This window comes from Protopterus annectens, chromosome 14.part0, assembly GCF_019279795.1.
Source record: "Protopterus annectens isolate FY-2018-M chromosome 14.part0, PAN1.0, whole genome shotgun sequence".
NCBI lineage: Eukaryota > Metazoa > Chordata > Ceratodontiformes > Protopteridae > Protopterus > Protopterus annectens.
In genome coordinates, this window is record NC_056748.1 from 357,631,300 (window position 1) to 357,651,502 (window position 20,203).

Here is a 20,203-nt window from a genome sequence, read left to right on the forward strand (position 1 = left end):
AGTGATCAGAAGGATATTTAGAAAAGAAACATTTATCAACATTTACATAAAAGAAGTCAGCACCCTTTCATATGAAAAAAGGAGTTATAAAAGGCCAATTCATTAGTCTTAGTAGATTAACAAGTGAGGATCAAACGTTATTAAAGGAAGCTGGAGATCTTAAGATACTTTTTCAGGAAGGGGTTATGATATTGGCTTGCTGTCAGATATTCTACTCAAATTTATGATACTTAGACAAAGTAAAGCTAAACCTATTTTAAACACTATTCCCTCTTATACCACAACAGTTCAACAAAGTACACTGGATGTTAATAATAGTTCATTAGATGTACAATATATTCCCACTAATCATTACTACTGACATGACTGTCATAAAAAATGTTTTAAGAAAGAACTGGAAAATTACCCTGGGAACAAAGAAATGGCCTATGTCATTGGGGATAAGCTGTTATTTACTTATAAAAAGTCCACAAATGTTAAGAGTATTTTAGAAAGATCTAATATTTCATATTCAGTTATTAGAAACAATTGTGGGACATGCAAGTGTGGGAAATGTGTAACAGTTCTAGCATTTATTTAAAGGGGCAGGGAGACAGAATCTGAAAGGCAAAGGCAAATAAATGAAGACTGTCAGTATCTTCCTGCCCAGAAAATAATTTGTCACTGAAAATGAACTTGAAGTATTGTTAAAAGGCATCACCCTTACTCCCACCAGATGAGTGAATTATACTGACTTAATTATAGATTTTAAATTGTTTGCTTGCAAACTTAACCTTAAGTATGTTTTACACGATGTGAACCAAAGCTGTAAGTCTTCTGTTAGTAGCAGACCAAGTACTTTTAATCCTCCTTTGAATAACACTGTAAAGGTTTTTTTAAAAAGTCTGTGAAAATGGTTTTGAAAAATTATCTAATAAGCCTATCAGAAAAAGAATTTAATTTAAAATACAGTGAACAAAAAGTTTTATTTGACCTTTGTAACTACAGGCATTTGAGATATACAAAAGCTGATAAAGGATGCGGCCTTGTGGTTACCAATGGAATATGATACAAAGAAGAAATGCTTAACTTGTTTAACAATCCTAAACATTATAAAAAGGTAACTAAGAAAATTGTTAGGATTTGTTTTAAGAAGGTTGATTTGTGTTTGTTTGAACTGTTTAATAATAAATACATTGATTTTTCTACCTTTAAATTCTTAGTAGTTGAACAACCTGAATTAGAGAGAATCTTTGGAATTCCCAAAGTTCACAAAGATAAAAAAAAACCCTAAAGAACAATTGCTTCTGCTCCTAGACAAAAAACAGTTAGCATTTCCTATTTTTTGGACAAGCTTTTGAACCTAGTAATTCAGCAAAGTAAATATTATCTCAGAGACTCCTGGACTTTGCTGAACTAACTTAAGGAATATCAGTTTATAGGGGATGAAAGCAATATGTGTACCTTGGATGTTAACTCGTTATATACTAGCATAGATCATGAGGAAGGACTAGAATTTGTTAAGTTGTATTTGGACAAGGTTAGCAAATTTGGCAGAGTTCTTATTAATATAATTAGCAATTTATTAGAAATTGTTTCGAAAAATATTTTTTTTCTTTTTGAGAAAGACATATATTATCAGAACAGTGGAGTTGCTATGGGCGCTAAAGTCACCCCCTCTTTTGCTAATATTGCCATGTGCTGGTGGGAATGGGCTTTTTTCCAGCAGTTGTCTTTATTCAAATATGTGAGATTTTACAAGGGTTATATTGATGACTTGTTTTTTATTTGGGGGGGCGTAAAGGTGAGACCCTGAAAGATTTTATTAGTGTAATTAACAGTAGCATCTCTTAGTTCCAATTCACTTTAGGTGGATTAAGGAGTAAAGTTTCATTTTTAGACCTGGAATTGTTATTGATATTCGATCCTATTGCTTTTCTAGCACTGTACATAGGAAGAGCATGTTTTGTAAATAATTATCTGCACTTTCGTAGTCACCATCCTTGGCAAATTAAGTTTAATGTTTTTAGGGAACAAGTCATTCACTTAAGTAGGATAATCAGCGGAGACTCAGAATTTCAGAATGAAGTTTTGGGTTTGAACAAAATGTTTATCACAAGAGGTTATCCAAGTGACAAACTTTTGGTTATTGTCAAAGAGGTTAGTGACGAAAGATAGACTTGTTTTCCCCCATTCTTATTAAAGGAATTTAATTTAATAACAACAAAAATTGTGATTCCAATGGTGCAGATCAATAAAGTGCATTTCCTTTACCCATTAATGTAGATGCGTGGGTTATTAGAGATGTTATCAAACATAATTGGAGGATTATTCACTGGAATACAAAATTAGTCAAAGTATTAGTAGACTGTCCGCAGTTTGTATATAAAAAATGGTGAATTTAAAAGATGTTGGAACATAATTTTTTGAATGACGAATATATTGTTAATAGTACTGTAGGTACTTTTGCATATGGACAATGTAAACAGTGTCATTATATCAACCACAGTAACAGTATTATTTTGGTACACTTGAACAACAAAGTTATTTGTGCTAAGAAAAGATATCCCTGTCAAATTGAAGGTATAGTTTACATTGCCCTTTGTAGTAACTTTTCCCAGTTTTATAATGGGAAGAGTGTCATGAAGCCGAGGTTGAGAATACAGAAACATTTAGCTGTCACTGAAAAAAGGATATCTTAACTCTTTAGCCAGGCATAGCTCTGTCTGTGTGGGTTTTGAAAATTTCATCTCAGTGTTTTAGAGCAGGTCAATCAAGGGGCTTTCATTTCAGGATGTATCAATGTCCTTGAGGTCAGGGAATTAATGTGGTAGATTAGGCTTAAAGAAGACAAATTCCCGAGACCTCAATGAAAGTATAAATGTAAAATGTTTATTAAAAATTATTTTACCATGTTTTTGCACTAATGCTTTTGGATTTATTTTTAATTTAAAGCATTTTAAGAAGTTTTTTTTCTTTTAATAAATATGCTTGATGGTTTTATAAAACCAATAGAAAAATAGCTTTAGTAGACAGCGATGACATGACTGAGTTAAACACATTTGATTGGGTGTTGGTAGTTTTTGGTGGAAAGTAACTTTGTATTTAAACTGATTCATTTGAACAATATGTTGCATTTCTGAAGAAGTTCTGTTAAAAGTAAACAAGGAACAAAAGAGCTAATTTTTAATCTCCTCTCCTGTCCAGTACTTAAGTAGTTATTTAACCAGGTTTTGGTGTATATTGATTTATAAAGGCAGTTAACAAAACAATAGCAGCCAGGGACAAATTCAATTGCGATTCTAGTTGGGATGTTTATTTTGCTTTCTGTGAAACATGCTCAAGCTATTATATTGCAAAGACCATTAGGAAATTAGCTACAAGAATTTATGAACATGTTTCTGCTCTAAAAAACAAGGATGTTAATAATGCTTTAGTGAAACATGCAACCTCCTGTCAGGATTTCAGAAAGTTTCAATTTCTTGTGTTAGATAAAGTTGGTTTATCAATTTTTGCAGGGATCACAATGTGTTATTAGAGTGCCATGAAGATGAATGGCAAAATAAGATTGGCTGCTGATAAAAGACCAGGGTTACATGAATGTATTAATTTGCAATGTTTTTTATTAGCTCAAAATTTGTCATTTATGGTATTGGTTCTGTATTTTAAATAAATAATATGTATTTATTAATAAAAAATAGTAATACTCTTAACATCCCCCAACCTCTCTCCTAATGTGATAATCTCAGTTACCTTAAACTTAAAGCAATGGTCATCACCCTTGTCTAAGACATGTTTAGCAAGGGAGTTCAGGATGTTGCCTTGTCTAATATCATATATATGCTCCCTGATCCTATCCTTAAAGCAATGGTCTGTCTTCCCTACATGAAACTGTCTACATAACTAACACTGAGCCAGATAAACAATATGGTTCATAGTGCAGTTTGCTACTATCTTGAAAAACTATTTCTTATTGGTCGTGGGATGTATAAAACCACTATCACTATCCAAATGTATGCAAAAGTTACAATTCTCACATGGAATTGTGAACAATTCCATATTCCATATTGGGTTTCTTTTCTCGTAACATAGCATCCATTTAAGTGTCTTTTTATTCCTAAACCTAAAAGAAGGTTTAGTACCTATCACACCATTAACAGTATGATCCGAAGTGAGGATGTGCCAGTTCTTCTCTATAATATTACATATAGAGTTGACATTGCTAGAATAGGCTATATAACAGGCACTCCTGGCATACTGAAATTAGATCCAGTTCTGGTCCGATCATTGTCTCCATCTCTTAATAGTTTATCTGAGAAGTAAGATTACCTCTCCCATTTCTGGCTGTACTGACATCTTGCAGCTCTCTATTTAATTCATGGATAGAAAATCCCCTATCCTGTAGTTCCTGTTGCAAATAACATTTTATTTGTGAATACCTGGCTGGATGAATCTATTTATTATAAGTTGCTCCCCCTCCCCCAAGATGGGGACTGCTACAGATTATACAAAAACAAATAGCAATGAAACCCATGCATTCTGTAGCTATCCTGCTCTAAACCTGAAGGATTTATTTGTCAGAAAGCTAAAAAATATCCTGCTGTGGTTTTTGAAATGTTACATGTTACATTAAACTGGATTACGCTTGTTTACTGTGCAACTGTTTCTTTCACATGTTGGAAATTTCTGCTGACTACATATAGCAAGGTACTTTTGTAAGACGCAGCCTAGGATCACAAACATTGACAAGTGTAGGATATTTTATGGGAGCAGCTACTACAGAAGCTGAAAGTCTCAAACAAGAAGAGAAACTTCCTCATTTTGAAATTGAAATTTTGCCAGGCTATCACTTAATAATAGGAAATTAGCCTTATAGTAGTTTCTGAATACTCGAAGGTTAGCTGGGGGCCCAGGTTTTATTTTTACTTCAAAGGAAACAATTTTGTGGTCTGACCTTACCAGAGAAGACATTACACTAGGGGGTGTGCTGCACTCTCCCATATTAGTGAGGACTAGATCCAGTATGGTTGAACTCCTTGATGCTTTATTGACAATCTGGTCCAGGGAGTTTGTGTTCACAAAATCCAGGAATCTCGATGCCTGTACATTTGATGTTATATATGATTCCCAGTTAATAGTGGGGTAATTAAAGTCGCCTATGAATATGGTATTGGGTTGGATGGTAAGTGATTACAATAAGTTTAAATACATGGTATGGGTTTCCTGGGTCATAGAAGGGGATCTATAGCTTGCAAGGAGGTGATATTGAATTTTGCCTATGATGACTTGAACATGGAGAAATTCGAGTGCATTGTTCTGTTTGACCAGCCTTGAGGTATATTTATTTTTGATGTAAATTGAGACACCTCCACCTTTAGTCCCTGCTGTATAGTAACTGCTCTAAATGTGTGGAAGGCATTATAACCTTGCACTGTCTGTGTGCTCTCCATGGCTTTAAACCATGTCTCAGTGACCACACAGATGTCAGCATTTGCTAGGGTGAAGAGAGCTTCCAGGGAGTGGGTTTTTTTGTTTAGACCCCTACCACTGAGCAGTAACACTTTCAGATTTTCTTGGTTTTGATTTACTACGGTGGAAGTACTTCCAGTTTAGCATTGTCTAAAAAATTGCACTATGGGGGTAGGACAATGTTTTAGCTAATATTCAAAACCCTATAGGTGATATGTGCAAAGCATCACTGGCAAAGCAGAGTGGTGGTCTTGGAGTATATCTCACATTTTGTAAGAAACTTGTGAAACAACTTGTTAACTCCATATCTTGCCATTTAATAACAGGCTACAGCACTCCCAAGATGATGGACTGGATTCATACTCTGCAATGTGACTCATTAAGGGCTATCACTGACCTAAAAGGTTAATTCTGCCTTATACATGTTACTCACAAGCTCTGTCTAAAAGAGCCTTGTTAAATAATTAATTAAGGACCTTGATTAGGCAGTCTTACAATGATTTAGCTACATCAGCATTGCAGTACCGAGTGTCCTGTTGCCTTCACCCATAGGTGGATTGATGGATGCAGAGATGCACTGTTCTGCTACTGGATACTGTGCAGAAGAAGGAGGCAGTGGAATGGAACATACTAACTGAATAAAATAAAAAATAAGCTGTAGTTGTCACAATAAGAAACCATTCAGTCCGTCAACTGTGGCTTACCATTGAAGAATTATATAACATCTTCTTGTTGGTATCTTGCTGTTACTTGCATTTACATGCATGCATACCAAATTATATTTAACTACTTATTGTGATAAACTAGTCTTACTACTGTATTGTACTAAGTACAATACATACACAGAGACAACCGCTTCAGTTAATATGCTTTACTGTTGCATTTTCCTTTCGGATCTACAAACATGCAACACAGATACTGCTCTTTCTTTATATAACAGTTTTCCTTTGTTCCCCTGTCCTTGGTTCTTTGTAGTTTGATGATCCATGGAAACTCAAGTCTTGCATTATTTGAAATATGGTGTTCCAGCACTATCTGAAACCTGATGTTGCAACTTTATCTTGCTTGATGTTACATCTCTTTACTTCGTTGATGTCCTTCCAGCTGCCATCTGCGCAGTTACTCTTACAGACTTTGTTTCTCAATAACATACTCCTTTACATGGATGCCAGTATCTAATTAAGCTATGCCAGCACACTTAATTCTTTCTATGTTTCATCATTTTATACTATTTCTAAATTGACCCTTTATATTTCATTCTTGCCGCTTTTTATTCAAACTAATAATCATGCTAGTGAAAAGACAGTTAACTATTATTCTTTCAAACAGAGCTTCCATTTTCTCAGTTTTTGTATTATCTTTTGTTTAGTCTCTTCCCACATATGCTTAGCTGCCACACCAGTATCATTTTAATCCATACTTCTAAATACTTCATTTTATCATATGCCCAGAAACATGGATATTGCTGAACCAGTACATATGTGGGTACATAATTTACCACTAATGCTTTTGTTTTTGCTTCATTAATTTTGTATCTTGAAAAGGTTGGAAACTGTCTCAATAGGTTCATAGGTTGGTACTAGGCTATTGGCCCTAGGGCCTATACAAGCCTAGCCATAACAATTCCCTGGCTATTTCTTCCCACACTACTTACTTCCCTGGACCCCTGTCTAGCAGGGTGACTGACGTGATCCCCGGGGTGAATTTCCTTTCTCCCATCCAATCATCAAGGTTCCTTTTGAAGAGGGCCAAGGAGACGCTCTGCTTGACATGTACGGGCAGTCTATTCCAGAGTCTTGGGAGTCTCTGGGTCAGGAACCTATCACTCCAACATATTTTGTTTATTGTGATGACAAGGTTTAGATTCCTGGAGTGTGTGGCTCTGAGGCAATGGGATTTCTTTAAGTGTAGCATGGCCAACAGCTCTGGGTTTGACATGGCCTTGTATGTTAAGCAGAGATCGCCTCTGAGTAGACTATATGCAACAGAGTATAGCTGGAGTTTTTTAAGGCGGTCAGCATAGGGCATCTGCTTTAGGTCTATGATGCTTTTAGTGAGGTATTTTTGCAGCCTTTCCAGTTGTTGCAGATGTCTTGAGAGGTACATTCCAAATGGGGCATTGTATTCTATAATGGGTCTAATGAGGGATGAATACAGTGGGACAATGACCTCCTTTTTTCTTGATGAAAAGCCCTTAGTGATGAGGTGTGCCACATAGAAGGATTTCCTGACTGTTGTGGCGATGTGAAGGTGAGACCACTGTCCACCTGTGTCCCTAAGTCTCTTATCACACTTTCGGTGTTTAGTGTACTGCAACCTATGTAATAATTCACGGGTACATGTTTTTTCCAAAGGGGATAACTATACATTTCTTGGCATTGAGCTTGAGCTCATGGCTCTGGCACCAAGCATCTGTTTCTGTAAGGTCCTTTTGTAGAATATTCACATCATTTGGGGATTCAATAATGGCTCCCAGTTTGCAGTCATCTGTGAACTTTGTTAGCCAGAATCCCTTAGTGTTGGCCTGTACTTCAGAGAAGTAGATGCCAAACAAGAGCGGTTCCAGGACTGACGTCTGAGGTACTCCACTTGTCACTTGTCTGGAGCTGGATTTGGAGTCAGCTACTTTTACAGTGTGGGTTCTGTCAGTAAGCCAGTTGGCAACCCATCGAGTGACATAGAGATTAATGCCCAGCTTAGTAAGTTTATCTATGATTCCAGACTGGGGGATGGTGTCAAAGGTGTTGGCAAGGTCCAGATAGGCTGTGTGGACTGCCTTACTCTCATCCAATGCTCTGGAGACTGATTCAAAGAAGTTAATCAGGTTCAGGAGACAAGATCGGCTCTTCACGAACCCAAACTGGGTGAGGTCTAGTGTTTGAAGGTTGCCAATATCTTTGTTTATAAGTTCCATGCTAATATGTTCCATGGCCTTGCAGATCAGGCTAGTCAGACTGATGGGGCAGTAGTTCCCGGGATCCAAGGTGGATCCCCCTTGTGGAGTGGGATAACTGTAGATGTGCGCCACTCAGTGGGCATGAAGCCTGAGGTGAGGGTATGATTAAACATGACACTTAGGAGAGGTGCCAGTTCATTTTGTAGTTCATGTAATACACAGCCCAGGATGTCATCTGGTCCCATGGATGCTGTATTCTCGGCTTTGAAGAGTGTGTGGCCATTATTACCAGAATTTGGCAATCTTCCAGTATTGAGATGGGCCGTTTAGGGTGTGAGAGGGGGGTGAAGTTGGCACTGAATCGATCTGCCAGGATATTGGCAATATCCTTGGGATCAGTATATTTAATGCCATTCTGTTGTAGCTCAGAGCAGATCTGAGCATTGCCATTTAGATTCTTGACATAGTTATAGAATGCCTTGTGGTTGTCTTTGGAATCTTTGGCAATTTTATTTTTGTGACTAGCTTTGGAGGATTTTACGAGTGATCTCAGCTTCTTACTGAGGCTGGTAATTTTTGCATCGTGGGATTTTCCTCTTTTCTGCAACAGTTTCTTCCTTTTGTTGTAAAGTTTGTTTACGGCAGGGGACCAACAGATTGGCTTCCCTTTTTTGGAGGAGAGCATCTTGGTTCTATTTGGGTTGGCACGATTCATGCATGAGTGGATGTGCTTGTACAGTACCTTAGTGTAAGACTCAGCAGTTGAACTTTCAATTCCCATCTGCATGGGTGTCATACAGTTTGTCACTTCTGACTTGAGTAGCATGAAGTTGGCTTTGGAGAATTTTTTTATGGAGGTTTCCTTACTGGAGAGCAGGGGTGGGATGTGGATGTTAAAGTGATTAGCTTATGGTCTGACCTCACCAACGAGGGGGTGACCATAGGTGTGGAGTATTGATTTCCCATGTTGGTAATAACCAGGTCTAGGATATTGGAGCTCCTGGTGGAACTATGGATTAGTTGACCCAGGGCATTGGAATTTATGAATTCCAAGAACCATTGGGCAAAGGTGTTGGTACACGAGTAGTTTTCCCAGTTAATGGTAGGGTAGTTGAAATCACCCAGTATTAGGGTGTTTGTTTGTATCTTAATATTTTCCAGTATGTTTAGAAAGGTGTAGTGAGAATCTTGGGGCATGGTGGGGGATCTGTAACAAGCTACAGTTTGGATTGTAGTCTTACCTATTGTTAGTTGCACCTGGAGAATTTCAGATGCATTGTGTTGGGCAACTAGCCTGGTGGTGTGAATATCCTTGGTGAATATGGACACTCCTCCAACTTTAGTTTTTTGATCCTGGTCTGATGGCCAAAAAGTGTGGTAAGAGTTGTAGCCTGGTATTGCAGGGGTGCTCTCTGGAGCCTTGAACCAGGTCTCAGTTACTGCACAGATATTGATGTTCTCCATTTTTAGGAGTGCCTCAAGAGTGTGCATTTTAAGGTTTAGACTTCTAGCATTGAGTAGCATTACCTTCAGATTTTGCATGCTTGTACCTGTTATGGTGGTGGTTTTGTCCTTTGAACTTTGCCTAAAAAAGGCACTATAGGGGTGGCAAGAGCCTTAGCCAGTAACCTGAATGCCAGGGGTGACAGGTGCAGACCATCTCTGGCAAAGCATTGTGGTCTGTCGATCATGTCATCCCAAGCAGACAGATACTGGATACCCTTTGAATGACACCAGAAGCTTAGCCAATTGTTGAAGTCAATCATTTTGTCCTTATATTGTGGTATCATTCTGGGTGATGGCAGGATGCTACTCAGGGCTAGGGTCATACCTGCCTGGGCCACATGATCCGAGAGCTCTTCCATGTCCCTTTTCATGTAGTTCAGGGAGGTACATCTCAAGTCATTCACTCCAACATGGACAATGACAGAGTCATATTTGTACATGTTGTGGAGTGACTTGAGTGCATGTGTTATGTGGTGGATCCTGGCACCCGACAGGCAGCTGACTGTAATTTTCTCCTTGTTCAGCCTGGTGAGTGGGGCATCAGTGTGCCTGACTATAGAGTCAGCTATGACTAAAGTGTTAGGTACGTTGTCTTGCCTTAGGGGCTGTTGCTGGGTGGCACACTGGTGTTGTGAGCTATGTGACACTTTGGTTGTGATTGGTGTTGGTTTGCATTTCAGCTTTGGAGGTCCTTGTTGCTTGGGCAGGTTACATTTAAGGGCCTCCACATATGTGGGTTTAGTGTTGCTATCAGTGGGTGTTGGTTGTGTGAGTTTAGAAGGGCTATGAATTGCTTGAGGTGTAGTGCGGGTGTTAACCTTCTCCTCTTGACTGTCTAGCACAATCCTGGGTAGAGAGAGCTTTGCTTCCAGTTTGGCTATGTAAGTGCATCTCTTACAGGTTGTAGTGTTGGGTGGTAGGAGGAGAGGGTTGTCTGTGTACATGAGGCAATTGCTGCATTACCCCAGTATGCCCAGATTCACCAGGTGTATAGGAGAGATCACCGAAGCTGACCCTTGTACATGCCTGGTTTGGTGCTTTTTTTTGACAAGTACAGGAGCTGTTTGCCCTACCCTTAGCAAGGTACTTTGCAATTATGGGCTGTTTAGTGTCTATGATTAATTTCTCCTTAATTAATTATAAATAATTTCTCCTTATTAATAAGGAGAGTTGAGTGCTTGTATCAGTTTAAGGCTTCCTAGTGCTTTCCAGCAGCTATTAGAGCAAGTGCTAGTCACATAGATGCTTAAAGGTAAGATGAAAAAAATGGTTATTCCTAAACACTGCAGTGTGCACTAGAGAAGTTTGATGTGAAAGTAGGTAACTTAAGTTTTACCTGTCTAAAAAGTTAAGTTTTAGTGCAGAGTCACTATTTTTAAAACAGCAAGATAGAGTGAAAGTGAATGATCACTTTTGTATTCTGCTACTATAGAATACAGTAGGATGGCCAATAAATTTAAATAGTTGAAGGGGAGTGATTTCACAAAATGATAATTTTCTGCTTACTCACACAAGTCAGTGAAAGCATAGAGGAAATGAGATATATGGTCAAATTAATATAAGAGGCAGGCAACTAGAAAGACAGTGATATTTAAGAACATAACAGTAAGAGGATGGCAGGGTGTCTGACTCATAAGAGACAGAGCTGTGGTCTCTTTTGAAGTTTTAATATGCAGTTAAAAGCAGAATACAAGCGAAACACAAGGTAAAGAAAAAAAAATCACAGTATTCAAAATATAAAAAGGCAATAAACTAATACAAAATACAACAAATAAAAAGCAAACTAACCTTTCCTTCACAGCAAAGTGTAGCAGAGTCTGGGGGGGCCTTTCTAATAAAGCTCTGAAATGATTTATTTTACCCCTTAAATAGAAGGTTTAGTTCCTAGCTCCATCCCCTCATTTCACAAATGAGTAACCTTAAGTGACCGCTTCTATCTTATGTATGAGTCCTTAATTGATCAGTTCTAATTTCTGCTTGACTCAGAAGAGAAGGAGCTGTGGTCTCTTTTGAAGTTTTACTATGCAGTTGAAAGCAGAATACAAGTGAAACACAAGGTAAAGAAAACTAATCACAGTATTCAAAATATAAAAAGGCAATAAACTAATACAAAATACAACAAATAAAAAGCAAACTAACCTTTCCTTCACGGCAAAGTGCAGCAGAGTCTGAGTGAGCCTTTCTAATAAAGCTCTGAAATGTTTTATTTTACCACTTAAATAGAAGGTTTAGTTCCTAGCTCCACCCCCTCAGTTCACAAATGATTAACCTTAAGTGACCTCTTCTAGCTTATGTATGAGTCTTTAATTGATCAGTTCTAATTTCTGCCTGACTCAAAAGAGACAGAGCTGTGGTCTCTTTTGATGTTTTAATATGCAGTTAAAAGCAGAATACAAGTGAAACACAAGGTAAAGAAAACAAATCACAGTATTCAAAGTATAAAAAGGCAATAAACTAATACAAAATACAGCAAATAAAAAGCAAACTAACCTTTTCTTCACAGCAAAGTGTAGCAGAGTCTGGGTGAGCCTTTCAATTAAAGCTCTGAAATGTTTTATTTTATCCCTTAAATAGAAGGTTTAGTTCCAAGCTCCACCCCCTCAGTTCACAAATGATTAAGCTTAAGTGACCTCCTCTATCTTATGTATGAGTCCTTAATTGATCAGTTCTAATTTCTGCTTGACTCAGAAGAGACAGAGCTGTCGTCTCTTTTGAAGTTTTAATATGGAGTTAAAAACAGAATACAAGTGAAACACAAGGTAAAGAAAACAAATCATAGTATTCAATATATATATAAAAAAATAAACTAATACAAAATACAACAAATAAAAAGCAAACTAACCTTTCCTTCACAGCAAAGTGTAGCAGAGCCTGGGTGAGCCTTTCTAATAAAGCTCTGAAATGTTTTATTTTACCCCTTAAATAGAAGGTTTAGTTCCTAGCTCCACCCCCTCAGTTCACAAATGATTAACCTTAAGTGACTTATTCTATCTTATGTATGAGTCTTTAATTAATCAGATCTAATTTCTGCCTGACTCAGAAGAGACAGAGCTATGGTCTCTTTTGAAGTTTTAATATGCAGTTAAAAGCAGAATACAAGTGAAACACAAGGTAAAGAAAACAAATCACAGTATTCAAAATATAAAAAAGGCAATACACTAATACAAAATACAACAAATAAAAAGCAATCTAACCTTTCCTTCACAGCAAAGTGTAGCAGAGTCTGGGTGAGCCTTTCTAATAAAGCTCTGAAATGTTTTATTTTACCCCTTAAATAAAAGGTTTAGTTCCTAGCTCCACCCCCTCAGTTCACAAAGGATTAACCTTAAGTGACCTCTTCTATCTTATGAATGAGTCCTTAATTGATCAGTTCTAATTTCTGCCTGACTCAGAAGAGACAGAGCTGTTGTTTCTTTTGAAGTTTTAATATGGAGTTAAAAACAGAATACAAGTGAAACACAATGTAAAGAAAACAAATCACAGTATTCAAAATAAAGAAAGGCAATAAAGTAATACAAAATACAACAAATAAAAAGCAAACTAACCTTTCCCTCACAGCAAAGTGTAGCAGAGTCTGGGTGAGCCTTTCTAATAAAGCTCTGAAATGTTTTATTTTACCCCTTAAATAGAAGGTTTAGTTCCAAGCTCCACCCCCTCAATTCACAAATGATTTACCTTAAGTGACCTCCTCTATCTCATGTATGAGTCCTTAATTGATCAGTTCTAGTTTCTGCCAGACTCAAAAGAGACAGAGCTGTGGTCTCTTTTGAAGTTTTAATATGCAGTTAAAAGCAGAATACAAGTGAAACACAAGGTAAAGAAAACAAATCACAGTATTCAAAATATAAAAAGGCAATAAACTAATACAAAATACAACAAATAAAAAGCAAACTAACCTTTCCTTCACAGCAAAGTGTAGCAGAGTCTGGGTGAGCCTTTCTAATAAAGCTCTGAAATGTTTTATTTTACCCCTTAAATAGAAGGTTTAGTTCCTAGCTCCACCCTCTCAGTTCACAAATGATTAACTTAAATGACATATTCTGTCTTATGTATGAGTCCTTAATTGATCAGTTCTAATTTCTGCCTGACTCACAAGAGACACAGCTGTGGTCTCTTTTGAAGTATTAATATGCAGTTAAAAGCAGAATAAAAGTGAAACAGAAGATAAAGAAAACAAATCACAGTATTCAAAATATAAAAAGGCAATAAACTAATACAAAATACAACAAATAAAAAGCAAACTAACCTTTCCTTCACAGCAAAGTGTAGCAGAGTCTGGGTGAGCCTTTCTAATAAAGCTCTGAAATGTTTTATTTTACCCCTTAAATAAAAGGTTTAGTTCCTAGCTCCACCCCCTCAGTTCACAAATGATTAACCTTAAGTGACCTCTTCTATCTTATGAATGAGTCCTTAATTGATCAGTTCTAATTTCTGCCTGACTCAGAAGAGACAGAGCTGTGGTCTCTTTTGAAGTTTTAATATGCAGTTGAAAGCAGAATACAAGTGAAACACAAGGTAAAGAAAACAAATCACAGTATTCAAATTATAAAAAAGGCAATAAACTAATACAAAATACAAAAAAAAAATAAATAAAAAGCAAACTAACCTTTCCTTCACAGCAAAGTGTAGGAGAGTCTGGGTGAGACTTTCAATTAAAGCTCTGAAATGTTTTATTTTATCCCTTAAATAGAAGGTTTAGTTCCAAGCTCCACCCCCTCAGTTCACAAATGATTAAGCTTAAGTGACCTCCTCTATCTTATGTATGAGTCCTTAATTGATCAGTTCTAATTTCTGCTTGACTCAGAACAGACAGAGCTGTCATCTCTTTTGAAGTTTTAATATGGACTTAAAAACAGAATACAAGTGAAACACAAGGTAAAGAAAACAAATCACAGTATTCAAAATATAAAAAAATAAACTAATACAACAAATAAAAAGCAAACTAACCTTTCCTTCACAGCAAAGTGTAGCAGAGCCTGGGTGAGCCTTTCTAATAAAGCTCTGAAATGTTTTATTTTACCCCTTAAATAGAAGGTTTAGTTCCTAGCTCCATCCCCTCAGTTCACAAATGATTAACCTTAAGTGACTTCTTCTGTCTTATGTATGAGTCTTTAATTGATCAGATCTAATTTCTGCCTGACTCAGAAAAGACAGAGCTATGGTCTCTTTTGAAGTTTTAATATGCAGTTAAAAGCAGAATACAAGTGAAACACAAGGTAAAGAAAACAAATCACAGTATTCAAAATATAAAAAAGATAAACTAATACAAAATACAACAAATACAAACCAAACTAACCTTTCCTTCACAGCAAAGTGTAGCAGAGTCTGGGTGAGTCTTTTTTAATAAAGCTCTGAAATGTTTTATTTTACCCCTTATATAGAAGGTTTAGTTCCTAGCTCTACCCCCTCAGTTCACAAATGATTAACCTTAAGTGACCTCTTCTATCTTATGTATGAGTCCTTAATTGATCAGTTCTAATTTCTGCCTGATTCAGAAGAGACAGAGCTGTGGTCTCTTTTGAAGTTTTAATATGCAGTTGAAAGCAGAATATAAGTGAAACGCAAGGTAAAGAAAACAAATCACAGTATTCAAATTATAAAAAAGGCAATAAACTAATACAAAATACAAAAAAAAAATAAAAAGCAAACTAACCTTTCCTTCACAGCAAAGTGTAGCAGAGTCTGGGTGAGTTTTTCTAATAAAGCCCTGAAATGTTTTATTTTCCCCCTTAAATAGAAGGTTTAGTTCCTAGCTCCACCCCTTCAGTTCACAAATGATTAGCCTTAAGTGACCTCTTCTATATTATGTATGAGACCTTAATTGATCAGTTCTAATTTCTGCCTGACTCAAAAGAGACAGAGCTGTGGTCTCTTTTGAAGTTTTAATATGCAGTTAAAAGCAGAATACAAGTGAAACAAAAGGCAAGGAAAACTAATCACAGTATTCAAAATATAAAAAGGCAATAAACTATTACAAAATACAACAAATAAAAAGCAAACTAACCTTTCCTTCAGAGCAAAGTGTAGCAGAGTCTGGGTGAGCCTTTCTAATAAAGCATTCCACAACACTGCAATGTCTCTTTCTGTATTTTTCAGGTATAAAATGCTGTCATCTGCAAATAGTGCCAGCTTTTCTTGACTACCATACCAATTATATCATTGCATTTTTGAGTCTCTTATTTTCTTTGCCAATGATTCTAATTATAATGCAAATAACAAAGGGGGAGAGTAAACACCTGCTTGGTTCCTCTGCTCAAGCAGAGATTATCAGAAAAGACACCACTCACTTTATTTTTTACCTCTGATCCTTCATATATCCTCCTAATTAACCTTGTAATGTTATCACAGAATGCATATACTTCCATTGCTCTGCTCATAAAATCCCAGCTTACTCTGTCAAATGCTTTTTTGGCATTAAGATCCACCAGCAACAGTGGTATTTTCTTACATTCTTCTTCCCTCTGGATCATCACCCTTCTGTTTATGTTGTCCAATGTTTGCCTCCCCTCCACAAAACCACACTGATCCATATCTATCAATTCTGGCATCACTTTTGCCATTCTTTTAGCCATTATAGACACAAACACTTTGATAATCATGATTTAGTATTGAAATGGCCGTATGTGAAGCTGGATCTGATGGATCTTTACCCTCTTTAGGTAGTACAGCTACTACTGCTTTCTTCCAGGATGTTGGTACTTCTGTGAGATTCCCCTTATTTTGCAATTCTTTAATATTTGCCAGTCCCTCTAAATAATTCTTGGTACTTCTTAACCATATCTCCCTTTTTTATTTTCACCCTATTTTTAAATTCCATTTTAATTTTATCCCACTCCCTAGCTACATTTTAAGAAGAAGTCTTTATTTTCTCTAACAGCTCCTGAATAATTTCCACTACCCATTCCTTAAATTTCTGTCTTTTCATCTGATAGATGGGAAAGCATCAATGTCTGATTTTATTTCATTACCCTGTGTTTTTATTTTAGTTACTATTGGTGCATGATCTGAAATAGTTATTGGGTATGTATCAAGACCTTCAATTAAATGCATATTTGTGTGAAATGTAAATTATGTCTAGCCTAGCCCAGTTTTTGTATCTTGGGAAACAATATGTAAATTCACTCAAAATTCCTAGTACTGAATTCACATCTTCCAAGCCAAATATTTTCATAAATTTCTTTAAAAATCTACCTTCCTTTCTTACATTTCTTTTTCTGGGCCCCTCAGACACATCTTCACTGTTGCAAATCAAATCCCAGTCTCCACCTATAAGTAATATTCCTTTCTGAAGGCTGATTATTTCTCCCAGAATTTACTTTAGCTCTGTTATAGCAGTTTTCAGTGGAATACAAACACATGCCAGTGTAATCTTCCTCCCATGCCAGTCACCCCCTAATACTACACATCTAGCATTATTGTCTTTTTTTCCTCTTCTATTACTATTGGAGCTCCTCTTGCAATTAATATAAGTACTCCTCTCTTCCTTTGCCCCAGGTATTCTGCAAATAACCACCCTGCAAACCTTTCTTTATCAAATTCACATGTTCAGTTCTTTCTAACTGTGTCTCCTGTAGCATAGCTATTTGCACTCTACATTTTTAATATATTTTACTACTCTTTCTTTTATGGATTTATCTGTGAGACCATTAACATTTAGACATTATACAAAGAATCATATTCTTGAGGGATTATTACTCCCACCTTTTATGTATAACAGCTTTTTGTTAAATGTCTAGCTCCAGGTTTTGTGTCACATGCATACACTGTTTGGCAGGTTATTCTTTTATACAACTGTTTCTTGTCATCTCCATTTGAGCCTATGTCACATCTTGCAGAACGTTTTGTTTTATTGAAAACCGTCAAATAAAAATGCACACACACCCTCAATACCCCCTAAAACCTGGTCTATATTACTTCATCAAAGTTTTATTTCTGCGAATACCTAATCACTGACCCCTTTACTTCGAACATCCATTCATCAAATGTTCACATCAGCGAACAGTTTTCATAGGGAAGGGAATTACTTGTCCACCACAGTGACTGTAACACACACACTACATTATTTTAAACCCACTAAGATGGGGGGCTGTGCTCTTCTCAACACCCGCAGTTATATATACCAACTCCAAGAATGCACTACAGTGGGGAAAAGGGAAAATTTCTAATGATGGCCAACTAATTCCCTTCCCCATGAAAACTGTTTGCTGATGTGAACATTCTTCACAACACCCGCACTTATATATACCAACTCCAAGAATGCACTACCAGTGGGGAAAAGGGAAAATTTCTAATGATGGCCAACTAATTCCCTTCCCTATGAAAACTGTTTGCTGATGTGAACATTCGATGAACAGCTGTTCGATGTAAAGGGATTGATGATTAGGTATTTACGGAAATAAAACTTTGATGAAGTAATATAGACCCCCTAAAACCTACTAACTTAATAATAACACACCAAACTATGTATGTCTTTAAATATTTACATTTTACCCCCTTAATACAAGTATAAGTTCCAAACTGACAGCCACATACACAGACTTGAGATAAACAAAAAGAAAGGTTATCCATGCTAAGACGCATTCAACTGTGCCAGTTCTACTAAAATGCTGGATGTCCTTTACATCAGTATCACTATCAAGCATGGTCACACCTTGTTATAACAGTAAAAATCAGACAAAAAAAATAAAATATATGTTAAAATAAATTATTTCTTACCAAGTAGTTGCACAATAAATCACAAACCAACACTGTATAGTTTTACATAAGCTCTGGAGTATCCTGTACACAGTTTGAGTGAATTTATAGATGACTAGGCCTCTTGGGATGTCTTGAGTTTGCCTGTCTGAAATCTATTCCTTTCTTCCAAAGACAGTAGAAATTAGTTGTAAAAATAATATATAAATCAAAATAAGTCTTCTCTTACTGAGCAATTGCACAATAAATCACAAACCAACACTGAATGGCTTCAGATTAGCTCTGGAGGAAAGGGACTGTTTAATAAAACTGCAAACCAAAAGGCTGCACTTTATTCATTCAAGATATACATGGAAAACCATGAAGAGCTGTTGTTTTGTTTCTTTTGAATATTTACAATAATTTTTTTATAAACCAGTGCCTCTAGTTTTCTTTGGATTTATAATGGTGTTATGTTCAAGGTCAGTTAGACAGAGACTTGTCATTTACTGATCATTCCCATACATCTTCTGCCAAGTGCAAATCATTTGGACTATCAATTCCTTACAGAACTGCTACTCTGTGACCTAAAGGCATTCTTATTAGTATTCCGGAAGTGTCTTTTTTTTTTTTTTTTTTTTTTTTTTAGTACCAAACATGGAAGACTAAGTACAAAGATTTTTGGAGTCACAGTTGGTGAATGATCAGACGCCAGTGCAACTACTGCAACAGTTGGTTTTACTGATTAGTATAGCTGTCAACTCCAAGACTGAGCAAGCTATAAAACTAATTAAAATTGACCTGGAATCATACCTGGTCACGTCTGAGCATTACACTACACTAGAAAATGGTAACAAAAGAGTTCAGTCATCCCAGCTGACAGGACAAGCCCTGATAAGATACATGGACATGAAAAAGGCAATGCCCAGTGGACTATCCTGTTAACAAAAGAAAATAAATAAACAGAACTGTTTTAATGCATTATCTGCTTATTTTGTTCGATTTGGTTGCCGGAGTTCATATATAAAATAATTTGCAAACTTACCAAAATCATCTAGCAAGATATTTTCTGGTTTTAAATCCCTAAGACAAAGAAAAAAGTTATCTGTTATATTATGTTGGATTACAAGAACTTTTATTTCTCAAATGTTAGCCCATAATCACAACAACTCTGACGGTACACTTAAACATCTGGAAAATAAATAAATACATCAACATTAATTACAGAATCAGTTCTTATTAAGATTTTATGAAATAAAATAGAAGCCTTGAGATTCATTAAATGTTAGCCTTTTTAGCCTGTTCTCTTTCAAGTGCATAAATTGAGAGAGATGTACTGTATTATGTGTTTATCACAGAACCAGTTCCATTAAAATGTTACTTTGATAGATAGATAAATATATTAAAACCAAAATAAAGTGATCTATAATATTTTGCTTTCCAGTATTTCCAAAGAGTTGAAAGTCATTTTCAGTGAAGGCTAAGGCAGATGATCTTCAATATACATTAAATTATTACATTCTAGCCAATAATTCACAAATACTTACAGGAATAAGACAGTTGTAAAAAAATATGACAAAAATGTAACACTGAAAAAGAGAACAAGAAAAAAAAAAGACTAAGAAGTAAGGAATGTGCAGTTTCTAATAAATCTGTCTGTCTCTCTGTCTATTTGTCTAT

At 36.2% G+C, this 20,203-nt stretch overlaps 1 protein-coding gene across 1 annotated transcript in view; it reads right to left on the reverse strand.

Moving 5' to 3' along the window:
- GRK5 (G protein-coupled receptor kinase 5) overlaps nt 1-20,203 on the reverse strand; it is a 1,993,659-nt gene that overhangs the window by 248,950 nt on the left and 1,724,506 nt on the right. The window contains exon 10 of the mRNA XM_044056079.1: nt 19,569-19,606. Coding sequence (XP_043912014.1) covers nt 19,569-19,606 — 38 coding nt within the window. The remainder of the gene's footprint in view (nt 1-19,568; nt 19,607-20,203) is intronic.